The 15,395-nt window shown below is 40.8% G+C and overlaps 1 protein-coding gene across 1 annotated transcript in view; it reads right to left on the bottom strand.

Annotated features, from left to right (window-relative positions):
- Window positions 1-9,842, bottom strand: part of LOC101852330 (probable low-specificity L-threonine aldolase 2) — a gene marked incomplete in the record, with an annotated part of 27,309 nt that extends 17,467 nt beyond the window's left edge. Inside the window, 4 exon segments of the mRNA XM_035970511.1 lie at window positions 5,011-5,099; window positions 5,917-6,000; window positions 6,812-7,067; window positions 9,496-9,842. Of these exon segments, the coding sequence (XP_035826404.1) occupies window positions 5,011-5,099; window positions 5,917-6,000; window positions 6,812-7,055 (417 nt within the window).
- Between the last annotated feature and the right edge of the window lie 5,553 nt (window positions 9,843-15,395).

The following is a 15,395-nucleotide window of genomic DNA, read 5'->3' as shown; positions in this document are numbered from 1 at the left end:
TGGGCTCCATGAAAAGCTTTTACACACAGGAAGATGGATGGGAATGAGGCACAGAGTATCAGGGCACATGATTAGTCAACAATACCGTGAAGCCACTGTCAAAAATTCTACAGCCCAACTCGAGGTAAGGGGGAAGTGTACAGTCCCCAAACAATTTCCTTTTTGTAAAGGACATTGAGCACTTTCTCTGTGGAAATGGGCTGTGTAATTGAAACTAATTTGTGTTATTAATATTTTTCTTAAGTGTGTCCCCATCAAGCCAAACGAAGACCTCTCAACTTGAGTAAAAAAGACCTCTTAAACTGAAGTAGTGCGGGCAACTCACACAACCATCTACTGGACAGGCTGAGATGAATCTACAGGAAAATGCAGAAGTAGCAAGATGGAGAAGCAGACAGAGTAAATGATGGGAAGATAATATCAAAGAGCGGACTGGAATATCGCCACACTGCAGGAAGCTGGGAGCCGGGAGGCGAGGAAGAAGCTGGTAGTAAAATCTACAGTGGTGTCTCAACGATCAGTCAGACTACAGGAGAGCTGAAGATGGCGTCAAAACGGTCAGCCGGACTACAAGATAGGTGAAGGTAAAGGTGAAGGTGAAGAGGAAGGTGAAGGTCCCATGCAGGTCAGCGGCTGTCCGTGCTCCCTCTTGAGGTGTGTCCAGACCTCGCAGAGTTCTTCGCTTTGTCCCATCTTACCATTGGCAGATTTTGCAAAGCGAAGCAAACACATAATATGGTCCTTTTTAAGGACAAGCAGGCTAACCCAGATTTCGGGGGTTTCCAGAAATCTTGACCTACACCAAAAGTGGGCATTGCCCTACCTATAGAAAAAGTTTGGTTTCATTGGTGGTGTATACATTTGTTTTGATTATAGAGAAAACTCTCCTTATCTTTTAAAGAAACTGAACAAGGGTAAAAAAACTTTACCTTCGATTTTCTCAAAACGGCATTTTTCAGGATAGCCCCCTTGTGCTTAAAAGCGACCATATGGGAGAGGAGAACATTGTTGAAGACAAACAAAACTTAAACGTTTTAACACTTTGCCCCCATGGGACGCCGATTGGCCATGGTGTCTGGTGTGAAACAGCAACAAAAATGCCGTGGCAATGATCTCCTCTTTGACATGTGCACTGTTTAAGTTATAATTTCCTTTGTGAATGATTTCCGTGGCCTTTTGAGGTCGAAAATCGGTTTGTAATGGAGTAAATTTTTTGGAAAAATGTTGAGTAGACCTGGCATGAGTGCTGCTTTACACTACGCCATGATGAAAACTCGGGAGATGAATGTACTACTACTACTACTAGATCTAATGTTTTCAGTTCCAATTCTAATTCTTTTCTTTGGTGAACATGCGATAATATCAGAATGGTAGGGGTATTTTTGCCCAGATGCAGCTGTATAGTACTGATGTACCCCATCTGCATCCTGGTACGTGGGGGCAAAGGGTGAGCACTTTATGCGCTGCGTGGGTGGAAAGGGTTAAGCACAGCATGCATTTAAACAGCAAGGGCATTTTACTATAAGCAGGGACAACTGTAACACGTAATTATAACAGCTGCTGTAACTGACCCCGAACTACTCAACCCTGGCGTTCAGGATTTTAAAAATCATACTAGACCCACATGCAAGATGATTAATAACCTGCAAGTTCCGAGCCAGAACTCCACTAAGCCTGTCACAAAGCTAAGTGACTCATCTTCCTTTGTGACTCACAAATGTTAAGTCAGTCGATCTTGAGGCAAAAAGTTTTACAGTCAGATGTTCTCTAGTGGCAAAAAGTGTTACAGTCAGATGTTCACTAGTGGCAAAAAGTGTTACACTCAGATGTTCTCTAGTGGCAAAAAGTGTTACACTCAGATGTTCTCTAACAGCCACCTGTCCCTAACCATCGCCTGTGTAAACGACATATTCCTACCACCCCCCCCTCCCCCAACCTTATATTTGTACTAGATTATAATGCCATTGTCCAAGACATCCATCTGTCTTAGAACATCCCTTTTCTCCTCAACAATACGTGGAATATTTTCGACTCTGCTCTCTAGTCCCAGCCACAATTATTGAAAATATGAAGGAAACAAATACCCTGTTTTATCTAGAAGGGTCTGCGGGCTTCTGTAAGTAAAATAAGTCATGCGATGGCAAGGAGAACTTACAATGGGATGAGAAATTTCAGTTTTTATCCGTTTCATTCTGTTTTTCTGAAAAAGGTACATAAATTTAACACACTTATATCACAAAAAAGTACACAGACTTCCCCTCCCAAACAAAATGAATTTTTAAAAAGATTTTTTAAAAACAATATAAAAATGTAGAGTTAATAGAAATTTTTAAAAACCAGATTTGTCAGAAGCCCAATATCTCTCAAAATGCCAACATAACAAAGATCCCATTAACTCACTTGAGCGTGTTCCCGTGCATTAGAGGTGCTACAAGAGAGTAACAAACACAAAAAAAGAAGGAAGAGAGATAGAGAAGACAGATTTTTTATACGAAAGAAGGAGCAAACCACACCAGAGCACCCGCCAACCACCCCGACCCCTAGCCCTCTATTCTACTCTGCCTCAAAGTGATTGCTCGCTACGGAAGTCCTCCCAAAACAAGATAGAAGGACAGAAAAAATAGAGTGAAAGAAAGACAGCAGGCCAACCTATGGGGCCCTCCAGCTACCCATTAACGCCACTCTTCGGTAGAAGTGGTCCCGGCTTAACGCCACAGACATCGATACAAAAAATCGGAAACAAAAACGTAAGTCGAGTAAAAAACTGAACTAAGCTGCCTGCCAAACCTATTTGAGACTAGATCTATTTTCGGCACTATTCTGAATTCTGAAGTTTTTTTTAGTGCGCAGAGAACAATTTTGGAACTAAAAACTGATACAAACCATTATTTTGTGAATTTAGCAAGGGGGAGACCCCCCTGCAGCCCTACTCCCCTTTTTTTTTTAAAGGCAACTTCTGGTTTTGTTTCCAATTGTGTACATAATGTAAATGTCTATGGAGTTAGGCCGGGACAACTTCTCCCGAAGAGTCCCCCATTAACAAACTGAGGAACCAGATGGGTTAGAAAGCAGAAAAAAGAAGCTGAGACTCCCAGCAGTAATATCAAAACTGAGCTCTGTCAAAGCATGGTTGGTGAGTACATACAGTCAGCATAGTAAAGGTAAAAGTAAGAATCAAATCTTAGATTAAAAAAGCAGCAATATTTAAACCTTTTGTGATAGCTCCAAAACACTGAACTTATAACAAACATTTTTGAGACAAAATGCCATCGTCCTGTACAATGCAAGTCCTAAAACCCACCATACAGGATTTTATAACTGTTCTTTGAACTGAATTTTACCAAATTAAACATTGTTTTAAAAGTTCAAAATCTGTGATAACGAAAATATACTAATCCCGTAACTCTTTAAATTTTAACGAGACTGAAAATTTGACTGAAACTGCTCAACATCCTGGATAGCAAAAATTGGACCCAGTAAAAGCTGGAAAAAAACACCTAAAGTCACAAAGGGGTTACAAGAAGAAGATGAGGTAGACCACACCATGGCACCCGTCAACCACAAACACAAACATTTTCCAACCCCAACCTGTCATATATATACAGGTAGGCACTACTGTGAAAAAAATCCCATTTTCATTTCTTTTTCGGGGTAGTTTTTATGAGAAGATTCTGACCTTTTCACATGATACACAAATTATAACTGGCCATTTGGAACAGACTTCACATTGACAACTGGTTGAAAATCGCCCAATCTGAAATCGTATCTCTTTTTATTTTGTATTATTTTTTTTAGTAGAGGTTTTTACGGTGCTCGCAACAGCATAAGGTCATATGAGCGCCAAGGGGTGGGTGTCAACAGAGAAGTCTCTACAGGGAATCAGACTTAGACTGCTCACCTCTCTAGCTTCAACAGCACAAGGTCTGCTTCGACTACCAAGGCACCCTGGAAATAGCAGGTCACAAGAGAGTGACAAACATACAAAAGAAATAGAGGAAATGACAATAGTAAGGATCAGGAAAGAAAAAGCAGCAGTTCCCTGTTGTAGATCAGGCACAGTTATGAGCGTGACATGAGTCAGCCCATTTACAATGCTGCTGTGCTTGAACGAGAAATGTCCCCCCTTTGGGAATGGCCTAAAGACACTACTGCCCCGGGGGGTGAACGTATCTCTACACAAAATGCCGTCAGCAGACAACCCAGATCCGTCCTGTCCAGCCTGCAAGTTCTAGTTTCAGTAAAAGTGTTTTACAGCACTTGGAACACAAAAAGGTCATAGAAGTGCCGAAGATAGGAGGTGTTACAAGAGAGTAACAAACACAAAAAAAGAAGCAGGGGAGATAATAACGATAGATGTTTGAAAGGAAAGAAGAAGCAAACCACCCACTGTCGAGCCTGCAAAGAGGAGGACTAGACTATGGACCACGTATTCCTGAAATGTCCCGTCAAATATCCTGTCAAAACATGTTTGCTGGGACATTTAAGCAACCCACGTTCAGTATTTTTTCAAAGACCCCCGAGTGAGTGTTGACACCGCAGTGCCAGAAGGGAAAGAGACAGACAGAGAGACTGAGGGGTACCAAGCAGCACTATTTCGCCAGACCAAACCCTCTGTCCACAGACCCGTCCAAAAGACAGCAGGAGAGGAGACACAGTAAGCCGGGAGAAAAAAACATTATCACCCCTCCTCCCACCAACCCCCACTCACATACAGTCAAACCAGTCCAAAACAACTATCCACTATTGAGGAGAGAAGAGATCGTTTTTGTTTTAGTAAGGTTTTTACGGCGCTCGCATCTGCATAAGGTCATATGAGCGCCAAGGGGTGGATGTCAACAGAGAAATCCTTACAGGGAATCAGGCTTACTCTGCTCACCTCTCTAGCTTCAACAGCACAAAGGTTGTAGCTTATGAGTCGCACCTCTGCGAGTACCTGGTAAAAGCTTTCAACCAATCACAGATCGGCCCCCACAAAAAAAAACCAGTGTGATCAAAGAGTTGAGAACTTACCCGAGCCATCCCAGCCACCTCGTACAGGAACATGTGGGAATCTTCACCTAGCAGGATTTCGCTGAAGCCACCACTAGCATGAACAATGACTGCCATGACAAGGGGTGGGGTGGGGTGGGAGGGGTTTAGACCATGTCATGAATTTGAAAAATGGGTAGGGAGAAAAAGATGATGTCATGACTAGAGAAGGGTACTCAAAGGTGTCCAATAAGCCCCCTCCCCCCCCCCTCTTCTCGCTTATTAATTTTCAGGTTTTTAGCGCCCTCCCTGGCCCCTTATTCCATACCCCCCCATTCTTGCCACGACCGATGTTCAAGCGAAACATTACATCTAGAATCTAGATATCTGAATGAAACTTCTTTTTTTTTTGGTAAATGGCAAATTACCCTCAGTATTAGTACCAATGCCGGGTTGGTTACCTCAATTTCCTGGACATTTTAAAAACCATGGTACATTGGTCTATATTTTTTAATGAAACTGGTTTGTCCCTAAATGGGAAAAGTTGTCCCAGTAACTTACTAAAATCACTAAAATTTAATGATCTCTTGTTCTTTTATTCACTGAAGGAGAAACAAAATAGACTTTGTTCCTACTAGTACAGGGGTATGAGGTTGAATGTGCCCCCCCTTATTAATTTTGTACCACTTGTCCACCTCCCCCCTTTTTTATTCCTACCTCCCACCTCCCCCCGCCTCCGTTTATTCGATAACTTAGTATCAAAGAAAATTGTTAGTAACAGCCCAGTAGTGGCATATATCGACACAAGGTCGATCATCCTAGCACTGCCGATAGAACAGAAAGCCAGTACTTATACAGCAAATATCGTAACTGGGGTACATTGGAACTATAACAAAGTTGAACTCAAAATCACCAAGCACTTGTTTTAACATTAGATTTAGAACCAACCTGCTGTGATGTTTGCCATAGTGCAAGTCGGAACAAACAGAGACGCTTCTTTTCCCAGCATGCTTGCGCAGACATCTTGCAATTCTGGAAATAAAATTTATCACCAAAGAAAGACAATTATGCTGTTCACATACACAACCCAGTATCACAACAGACAGCCAAGAACATCATCAAATGCAACACCAGGGAACAGTGGCTGAATGGATGGGCAATGGGCAAAACTGGAAGAACTGTATTTGCACACATGACAGCCCCGAACTCTAAAGATGCAATAAAGTCCCTGAGTAGAAGAGAACAAGTCACGATATTTCGCCTGCGAACACAACACATACCACTAAATTCCTACCTTAATAGGATCCGCAAGGATACCCCACCCGACTGCCCTTTGTGCGACTGCCAGGATGAAACAGTACCACACCACCTCTTTAACTGCCCAGCACTTTGTGACCTGCGTAGCACCTACCTACCTGCCTCCCCAGACATCGGAAACACTCTATACAGCAACAAAGCACAGCTGATTAAAACCTGTCAATTCTTTGCCATATCGACAGACCGACTGTGTCACTGCCCCCATGCTGTGAAAATAAAATTCTTTGCCTCGGGCACCGTCAGACAATCCCAGCTCGGCGTTGGCAACGGCAATCCCAGTCAGAAAGAAAGAGCTCTAGTCCAGGCTCACCCGCTGTGTTGTCCCCCCACCCCAACTCCACCCTAGACCCACCACCACTGCGCGTAGCTACTGTTTCTAGACCTCCATCCTACTAAAATGGTTAAACTGAACCTTGGATAAAGTGAACACTTTCTTCTGGTCCTAAGGAGTTCACTTTAAGCGGACTCCACGGTAGTAAAAGTATCATCTGTTGTCACAGAATATTGCCAGTTCTACAAAACTTACTGTTCACAGTGGGGTCCTCTCCATAACAGTCGTCCCCAACCACAGCATTCTTCATCGCCTCCCTCATCTTCGGAGTCGGTTTTGTCAGAGTGTCGCTGCGCAGGTCAACAATGCTGACCGAGGACGTCGCAAGTCCTCGATGATGGATCCTAGCCAAGGTCAAGGTTTTCCCCTTCAACTCATTCCGCAGCAAATTATTTGAGACCAGATTTCGGGCACAGGTCAGAAGGCTTAGTGACCTCATTTTAAGAAAAATCTGAGGGGACAAAATCAGAAAGTATCTGTTAAATGAGAAGTGTTGCTCCAGAAAATCAAAAGAAAGAGCAAAATCAAATGTGAGGCAATGTGGTGAAATCAGGCGCTCGTTAAAATAATAAAATTGAAGAAAACAGTATTTTTATTCCAGTTTGGAAATTTTTATTGAATTTAGATCTATATTTTTTGGCTCAACGCCTTTTAAGTCCATTGCAAAATATACTGCTGGGTGAATTTTACTGAAAACTTTTATTGAAAGCACAGAAAAATCAAATTTACAGTTTCCAAGATCATCTAAAACTTTGGAAGTCACCAAACTTTGGAAGCTATTTTCTCGCTAATTTTATCACTGAAACCAGGCGACAAGTCATCTTTCGCTTTTTGAAAGTCAATAAGAACAAGAAGAGATTTCAGTAAGAAAGGATATTATAACAGAACATCCCAGCTGCAACAAAAAGAGCCATTATTCATTACGTAATACTGACGGAAATTTTTAAAAATTAAAGTATTCCTTCCAATTTCAACTCCTATCAAAAGCTAGAATCATCCATGAAAGGAACAAACTGAGATTGTGGTTCGAGCCCCACAAATTTTATAAACTGTTCAGTTACTGTTGAAAACTTCTGGGGGAATGTAGGCCTACAGCTGGTCTTTATCATGGGTCTCAACTCAGAATTTGAGAAAAGAGGAACTTTCCGCGTGATCGCGACAGAAAACCATTTTCGTGAGACACCCATTATTATTGCAGTTCAACCCTGGAATACTCAAATAAAAACCATCAATTTATCAAATCAAGGTTATTTTATACCAATCTGAGGGTTTAGATCTATAATTTCAAGTAAAAGAGTCGCTTACCAAATGTCAAACATTTACAATTTTGATTATGTACAGAGAGTGGTGGTACATTGTACAGAGAGTGGTGGTACATTGTACAGAGAGTGGTGGTACATTGTACAGAGAGTGGTGGTACATTAAATTATTGGGTAGAGGAGTTTAGAGGAGTAAATGGCGGTAGCAGAAATCTGCTATATAGCGGAATATTGCGACAGAAATGAAGTCGATATTCCTGTTCAGTGCATCAATATTTAGAATGTAGTACAGTAGAAAAAGGATGTAGTAGAGCTAAAAAATGTGAAACGGTAGGGAAAGTAGAAGAATACCGTGAAAGGTTTTAAAAACGCACTGCCAATTTATATTATAATGAATAATAATGTGATGAGTATTTTTTGGGTATAGTCATATAGGCACTCTTCGGGAGAAGTGGTCCCGGCCTACCCCCATACAAGTAGCACAAACAGTTCAGAAACAAAAACGGAAGTCGAATAAAAAAGCTGGTTGAGTTGCCTGGGTGAAAAGGTCACCCAACGACGGACAAAATAATGAACCACACTGTAAATTAACAAGTGCACTAGGTTTACATCAAAGAAACATGTTGAACATAGATTCACATTATCGGTCAATAACACAAATTACAGAATATTGTAACTCCTCTGAATTAAACAAATACTTGAGCAAATTCGCATCTGCACTGCATGAGCAATCGCATTGAACTGATCTTTATCTAACATCTTTAGCAATCAGTTACAGCATTTCAAAAATGCTATTTTTATCCACAGTTGAGTACATGAGTATTGCGCTACGCTATAATTATCATTATCCAAAACGGCGTGAAATATTGCTCTCTGCTGAATGAGGCAACTTAGGTAATTGCACAATTACAATAAATAATAATATAGTGCTAGACTTTAGAATTCTAGACCTAGAAAGGTCCCAAGGATAATTTCTACTCTATAAATTGTATCATAGTTGGGCTTTTTTATAAGGCATACTGCAATTTCTAATGTGGGTGCTGTGCAACGCCACCAACTGTTCCTGGTCCACTTTTCCTTTCTCTGTTCTCATGGGTTTAAAAAAAATATTATTATCACTATTATTGCCAGGGCTTGCCAAGCCCCCCCCCCCCCCCCCCCCCCAACTGTTGTCATCAGTGTGCTTTAGGCCTAGGACTTTAGGCTGCCAGTCTAGCCGTCATTAAGTACGGCTAGCCTCTTCCAATGTTTTATTAGTTTTAAACATGGTGGGTCCACCAAAGTCAAAGTTAAATCCCGTCCAAGGCAGTTTTCAAGTCTCTGGAGTTGGGGGGGGGGGGGGGGGGCAATTAGAATCTAGATCTAGATCTAGATCTAGATCTAGAATCTAGTAGTAGGCCTATTAGATTTTAGTTGTGTTTTCAAAAGGTAGGCTAATTGACTAGATCTATATTAGATTCTAGATCTAGATCTAATCTATATTCTGGCATGGGGTGCAAATCTAGAATCGGACACTGTCCCTATTGTCCATGCTGACCCGCAACACCGACCCAAGCCCAAGGGCAAACAATGGCATGGACGCACTATTCTCCACGCTGACCATTCAATCCGAATCCTCACCTTTAAACTTTATATGAATGATGATCTCTTTACTTTGATGGTGATGATGATGACTTGAGAAGCCGGTACGCTTTGCTACTTTGCAGTACAAGAGAGTTTAGAGAGCAGAGACCTCACATACGCGCAATGCAGACTGCGTCAGGCCAAAAACACTCTCACTTCTCACACTCACACACAAGAAGACAAGATAAGACTGCTGACTGCTGACTGCACAACTAGATAATATCTGGAACACAAGCAGAAACCTCGCAGGTTGCCGCAGTTGTTGTTGTAGATAGCCTAGCAAACTGCAAACAGAAAGGTCAAAGGTTGTCGAGTGCCTCGATTAGAAAGACGGGAAATAACTCTTGATTACTAACAAACCCAACAAAGGTGTAGAGTGATTTCCCTTCAACAACAAAGCAAAGAGGTTAGAACTAGAGGGCTTAGCTATGACGTCACGAGTATCAAATGTGAGGGCGCGCGCCGGGCGCGGCCATTCCGGAGAGGAATAAGAGGCCAGCACTCTGCTAAGTTTTTTGACGTTTGATTTTTTTCTCATGTGATTTGCCTGTCGCTAAAATGTACTTATAGGAATTTTTCTTGTTGTTTACCTTTAAATGGACCAGGCAATCTCCAAATAATGCAAATAGGGCCTTTAAACACGGTGAGACCATATTGTGGGTGAGTAAATTAAAGGGCTGGCGGGGCACCTAGAAACCGCGTTTTGGGGTCAAATTTTGCAAATTGGGGTTATTACATATTATAGTACTTGGACATTTCCTGAACAATATTCAGAAACATATACCATGTAAGCCTTGCTACACCCTGAAGCTGTGTTGTTTTGCCAGTGTTTTCTGCGAAAGCACTTGTTTTCTAGTCTTTTCTTACCTTTTTCGGCTATTTTCTCACAATTCTATTTTTTCCACACATTATCTCATTTTTCTGCTCTGTTTCTTGTTCAATTTCAATGTAACTTTCACAGGATACCAAAAACACCTAGTTCTAAATTTTGGCTTGTTGAATTTCTTAAATTAATGGAGTAGTTTTTGATTTATGGGTTTAGAAAGCATGAATTTTCCCTTTTACACTTTTTTGTGCAACATCCCAATTGAAAGTGTGAAACTAAAGCAGGTAAAAATTCAACAAGCAAAATTTAAGAGCTACATATTATTTAGCCTACTGCTGGCATGCCAAATTAGAAGTGAATCGGTTATTAAATAAGGGAATAAAATGGGATTTAAAAAAGTATACAAAATCCAATATGGCTACCGTTTTCACAGCAACCGATTCACAATAATATACTTTTTTAACTAGTGATTTAAAATCCCCAATAACACACGATGTACCCCAGCAAATATGGGCACTCTAGGCCTTGTAATAGCCAAAATAGACCCCAGGTGCCCCATCAGCCCTTAAGAAAAAATGAATGAGATGGATCTGATGATCACTTGTTAAAATAAAAATATAATTAAATTGAAATCTTTTGTTGTGTGTTGCCCAAACAGTATGTCTAGATTTAGCCCCGCTGACCACAACAAGGCGCTCGTATCGGCCCTCTGGAATCAGGAATGTGACTGAGAAGCTGCTTGAAGCTTCAGCTGCAACTCTAGCACACATTCGAGGCTGGCTGAACAGAAAAGAACCACTGTTGATGTTGTTGAGATGAAAGAATATAAAGTTACCAACCAGGCGTAGCTACCCACCAATAAGACCGGCGTAATAATATTCCGTCTCATTTGCGGGACCGATGCCAAACAGCAGGCGCAACAGTAGCAGTGGGGGTTCATGGAAGATGGGGTGCTGTGTAGCCAAATTCCACTACCAATCAACACCGATTTTTTATAATAATGTGAACGTTTAAGATAATCCGGCTATTTATCTAAATTTTGAATTTTAAAGTATTGTCATTTTAATTATTTGTGCCCGATAGGTGCAAGTTAACGCTCTTTGGGTGTGCGCACACGATCCGTACAGTGGGTGAGTTACAGTTTCCCAGACTACAATTATAATTGATTTGATCATTTTGAGACGATAACGAATTAATTATATTATATTAAATAATTATTAACCCAGTCTTAGTTCCCCTTCATACTCTATGAAGACCTTAGCTGTGCATGAGTAGAAGGAGAGTGTAGACAACAAGCAAGACATTAAAGCAATCCATTTTGTCAGTATATAACTGTCCTTTGGCTGGATTGGGAAAAGCTGTTTGAGACGCTTAGGTATTTCTCAATATTTAAATGAGACCCATCACCAGTCCTTGATCCCCCCTTTTTCTTAACAAACTCAATTACTCACTATGTCTCCCTCCACCCCACCCGGGAAAAACAAACAATACCTCATATCACATCTCTCTGTTCATTGGAAGCCCACATTTAAGTGCTATTACGTTTCTCACAATCGGTCAGCATGCCAGGTGTGGTATTGCGTATGCGTGTATGTTATATGATTAAACAACAACAGCAATTAAAAAAAAAAAAAAATTAAAATAAAACCGAACTGAGCTTCAGACTATATGAAGACCTATAGGCGTTGCGAAGGACGCGCAGCGTGACAGCGCTGTTTCTAATCCTCTCAACAATGGCGACAAAGCGAGCTGAGTGGGCCCTCACAGCCATAGTGGGTTTATGTGGGTGACGTTACAACTGTGACCTCTAGTACTATTACAACCTCTTTGTAACAAAGCATTCTTTGATTAATTATTTATACATCAATACATGTACTAGACACTAAGGTCAGTGGTACTAGATCTAGATCGACATGCAGACCACTTAATTAGATTAATACACGTTACTTGTAAATTTACTCTCTCTCAATACAGTCAGCAAACATAAGGCGGAGAGCAACCGACTCCACATACGCCTGTCCCTGGCGGCTGCGCCACCTTCTTGAACCTCGGTACGGGTATTTATCTTTGTCGATATAAAAACAAATAACAACTGAAAACAACAGATAGCGACTGATAACAACTAATAACAACTGATAACAGCAAATAACAACACACAACAACAAAATAACAACAAATATCAACACATACGTCCTAATTTATTTTATTTTTTTCGATAAGTCGTTACTTTCGATTTCAGTGTTTACCTTTGTCGAGATAACAAATAACAACTGATAACAATAAAATAACGAAACATATCAACACAAACGTCCTAATTTAGTTACTTTGACTTGGTTTTTAAGGTAATCAGTTGTGATTGGTTGTTATCTGTTGTTATTTTTTGTTATCTTGACAAACATAATACCGCAACTGATAACAACAAACAACAACTAATAACACAAAAATGCTTTGATTCCACCATCAAAAATCAATATTCATGAGGTCAACCTGGCCCTCACTTAATGTGCACAACTTCGAGCAACTACCAGAAGTAGAATATTCTTTAACGATGACCGGAAGTCGCGTACGTCCCTTTTTTGGTTTACATTCAAATCGAAAGTAAAATCGAAAGTAACAATTTATCGGAAAAAAACTAAATTAGGACGTTTGCTGTTATCAGTTGTTATTAATTTTGTTGTTATCAGTTGTTATATCAGTAAATGATATTTGTTGGTATCTCGACAGTCAAAGATAAATACCGCCTCAGTACTTCCAGGTCTTGGGTAATTGTCTAATCCCTAATATAGAGCCTCTGTAGCTTCCAGCTGGTCTACCCCCTTTTCTTTTTCCAGATGGTCTCCAATACTATGTCTGAAAGGGCAATCTTGTCTTCGGCATTCTTAGAACTTTTCCTACATATCTCCATCTTCTCTTTTTTATGGTCGCGTTTATGTCTTCGATTCCAGCTTCAATTCTTTAATTAATTAATTTATCATGAGAGTGCGGTCAAAAATGTGTGGTGTAACTTAATTTATCCTCAAATATCTCTTTCAAGGGTGATTGTCCCCCACATCTTACACAGCAGTTTGTATTACTGTGTCTCAACTTTATCACAGGTTTCCATATCAATTGAGGCTAGATAAAAGAAAAGAAAACAATCATCTTCATCAATTAAGTGCATATTATATTATATACTACACATTAAATAACCATCCCGCGGAAAAAGGGGTTGTTCATAACACTCCGCTTCTCACACACATATTTAAATTTCATTTTTGCATGTGGCCCACGTCAAAGCTCACCAATGACACGTTTTAGTGGTAAAACTTTAGTCCACGCATTAGATTTATTACGATCTCCTGATAATTAATGTCGAGTGGAATTGTAAAGGATTTCTGCTCCAACTTTCCTAGAAGTCTGACGAGAAACACATTACGGTGAGGGGGAATCGTCAGATTGAGATAGGCTACAGCGACAGGAGTTGAGGAAGTTGATGAAGGTGCCTTGGTTTTATGCCGTCACTCTTGACTTTATTTTTTTTTACTGTATTAGACATCAGTGAGAATGTGCCATTCATCAAACACAGCTTCAAACAACCCTCAGTAATATATTATATTGATAGTATTATAAAGGACGGGTAAAAGACGTGAAAAACATGTAACCCACTTTTGTGCAGTTGCGAATATGCTTGTGCGTTTTTTGTTTTTGCTTAAAAAACAATTATAGTGGGTGGTTGGCGGGTGCTCTGGAGTGGTTTACTCCTTTCCTATCAAACATCTATTGTCCAGATCTCTCCTCCTTCTTCTTTCTGTGCTTGTTACTCTCTGCAACACCTCTAAACTTCGGCACTTAATTAATATGACCTTATTGTATTGCAAGTGCCGGAAAACTCTTACTAAAACTAAAACGAAACAATTATAAAATGTGATGATTCATGGTTGAAAAAATCGGAGAAAATAGTTGTTTTGTTCCGTGCCATTAATTGTTACAAAAAATATTTTTATAGTGTAGGCCTACACTTTATTGCACTAAAGATTCCGTTTTGTTTCCCGTAAGTGTTTTACGGCGCTCGCAACTGCATAAGGTCATATGAGCGCGCGGGACATACCTAATACTTTTAGTTAGTAGGGAATTTTGAATTTTGCCCCGGTGGCGGCCGAAGCCTACTCTTATCCATTTTAGACCACCAGGGGATCTTTAACGTGCGCAACTTGCACACAGGCCCTCCGAGATTTTTCGCCCTTGTCCGAGAAGGCTAGGTGTAGATCTTTCCTACCAGAAGATCAGGGGTGTGGCAGAAAGACAGCTGTAAGAAGGAGTCAAGGAGCAGCAGTAGAAAGGCTGCAGAAAGAGGAGTCCAAAGGAGGGGGCAAAGAGGTGAGGGGGTGGGGGCAGAAAGATGAGACGAAAGCAGACGACAGAATATTGTTAGAGAGCAGGAAAGGAGGTGAAAGGAGACAATTTTAGAGAAGAACATTTTTCGGTCGCTACCTGGATTCGAAACCGGGCGCTTTGAATGAGAGGCCAACACCTTAACCTCTAGGCCAAGAGAGCCCCCGGTCATATAAGTGTCCAAGATTAGAAGTGTTACAAGAGAATAACAAACACAAAAGAGGAGAGATAAGGACGATAGGTTTGATAGGAAAGAATTAGGAGCAAACCGCACCAGAGCACCCGCCAACCACACACACCCGTATCTTATATATGATATAAGAGCAAAAAATAATTAATAAATAATATTTAAAAAATAAAGCCAACAAAGTGCATGAGATAGCAAAGCTTTTATTTCCAATAAGGCTAGAGAGTCGGAGTTAACACAGGGCGAGCGTGAGCTAAGTGCTGACACACACACACACACACACGCACACACACACGACGCGGGATGGAGGTGGTTGGAAGAGGAAGTGACGTCACCAGGGCACACAAAGACATGACATGACACGTCGCAGACGACAGACGACAATGGCGGTGGTGGTCCGCTTGGACAGACATGATGAACACACAGACAGACAAACAAACAAACGAACAAGTGACCACATACGTACAAGGAGGACATGGCAAAAAATAAACAAACATGAAAAAGGGAACATAC

The sequence above is a fragment of the Aplysia californica genome, unplaced genomic scaffold (assembly GCF_000002075.1).
Source record: "Aplysia californica isolate F4 #8 unplaced genomic scaffold, AplCal3.0 scaffold00277, whole genome shotgun sequence".
Lineage (NCBI taxonomy): Eukaryota > Metazoa > Mollusca > Gastropoda > Aplysiida > Aplysiidae > Aplysia > Aplysia californica.
The sequence above is the reverse complement of the archived record's forward strand: the minus strand, read 5'-3'. Positions and strand labels throughout refer to the sequence as shown.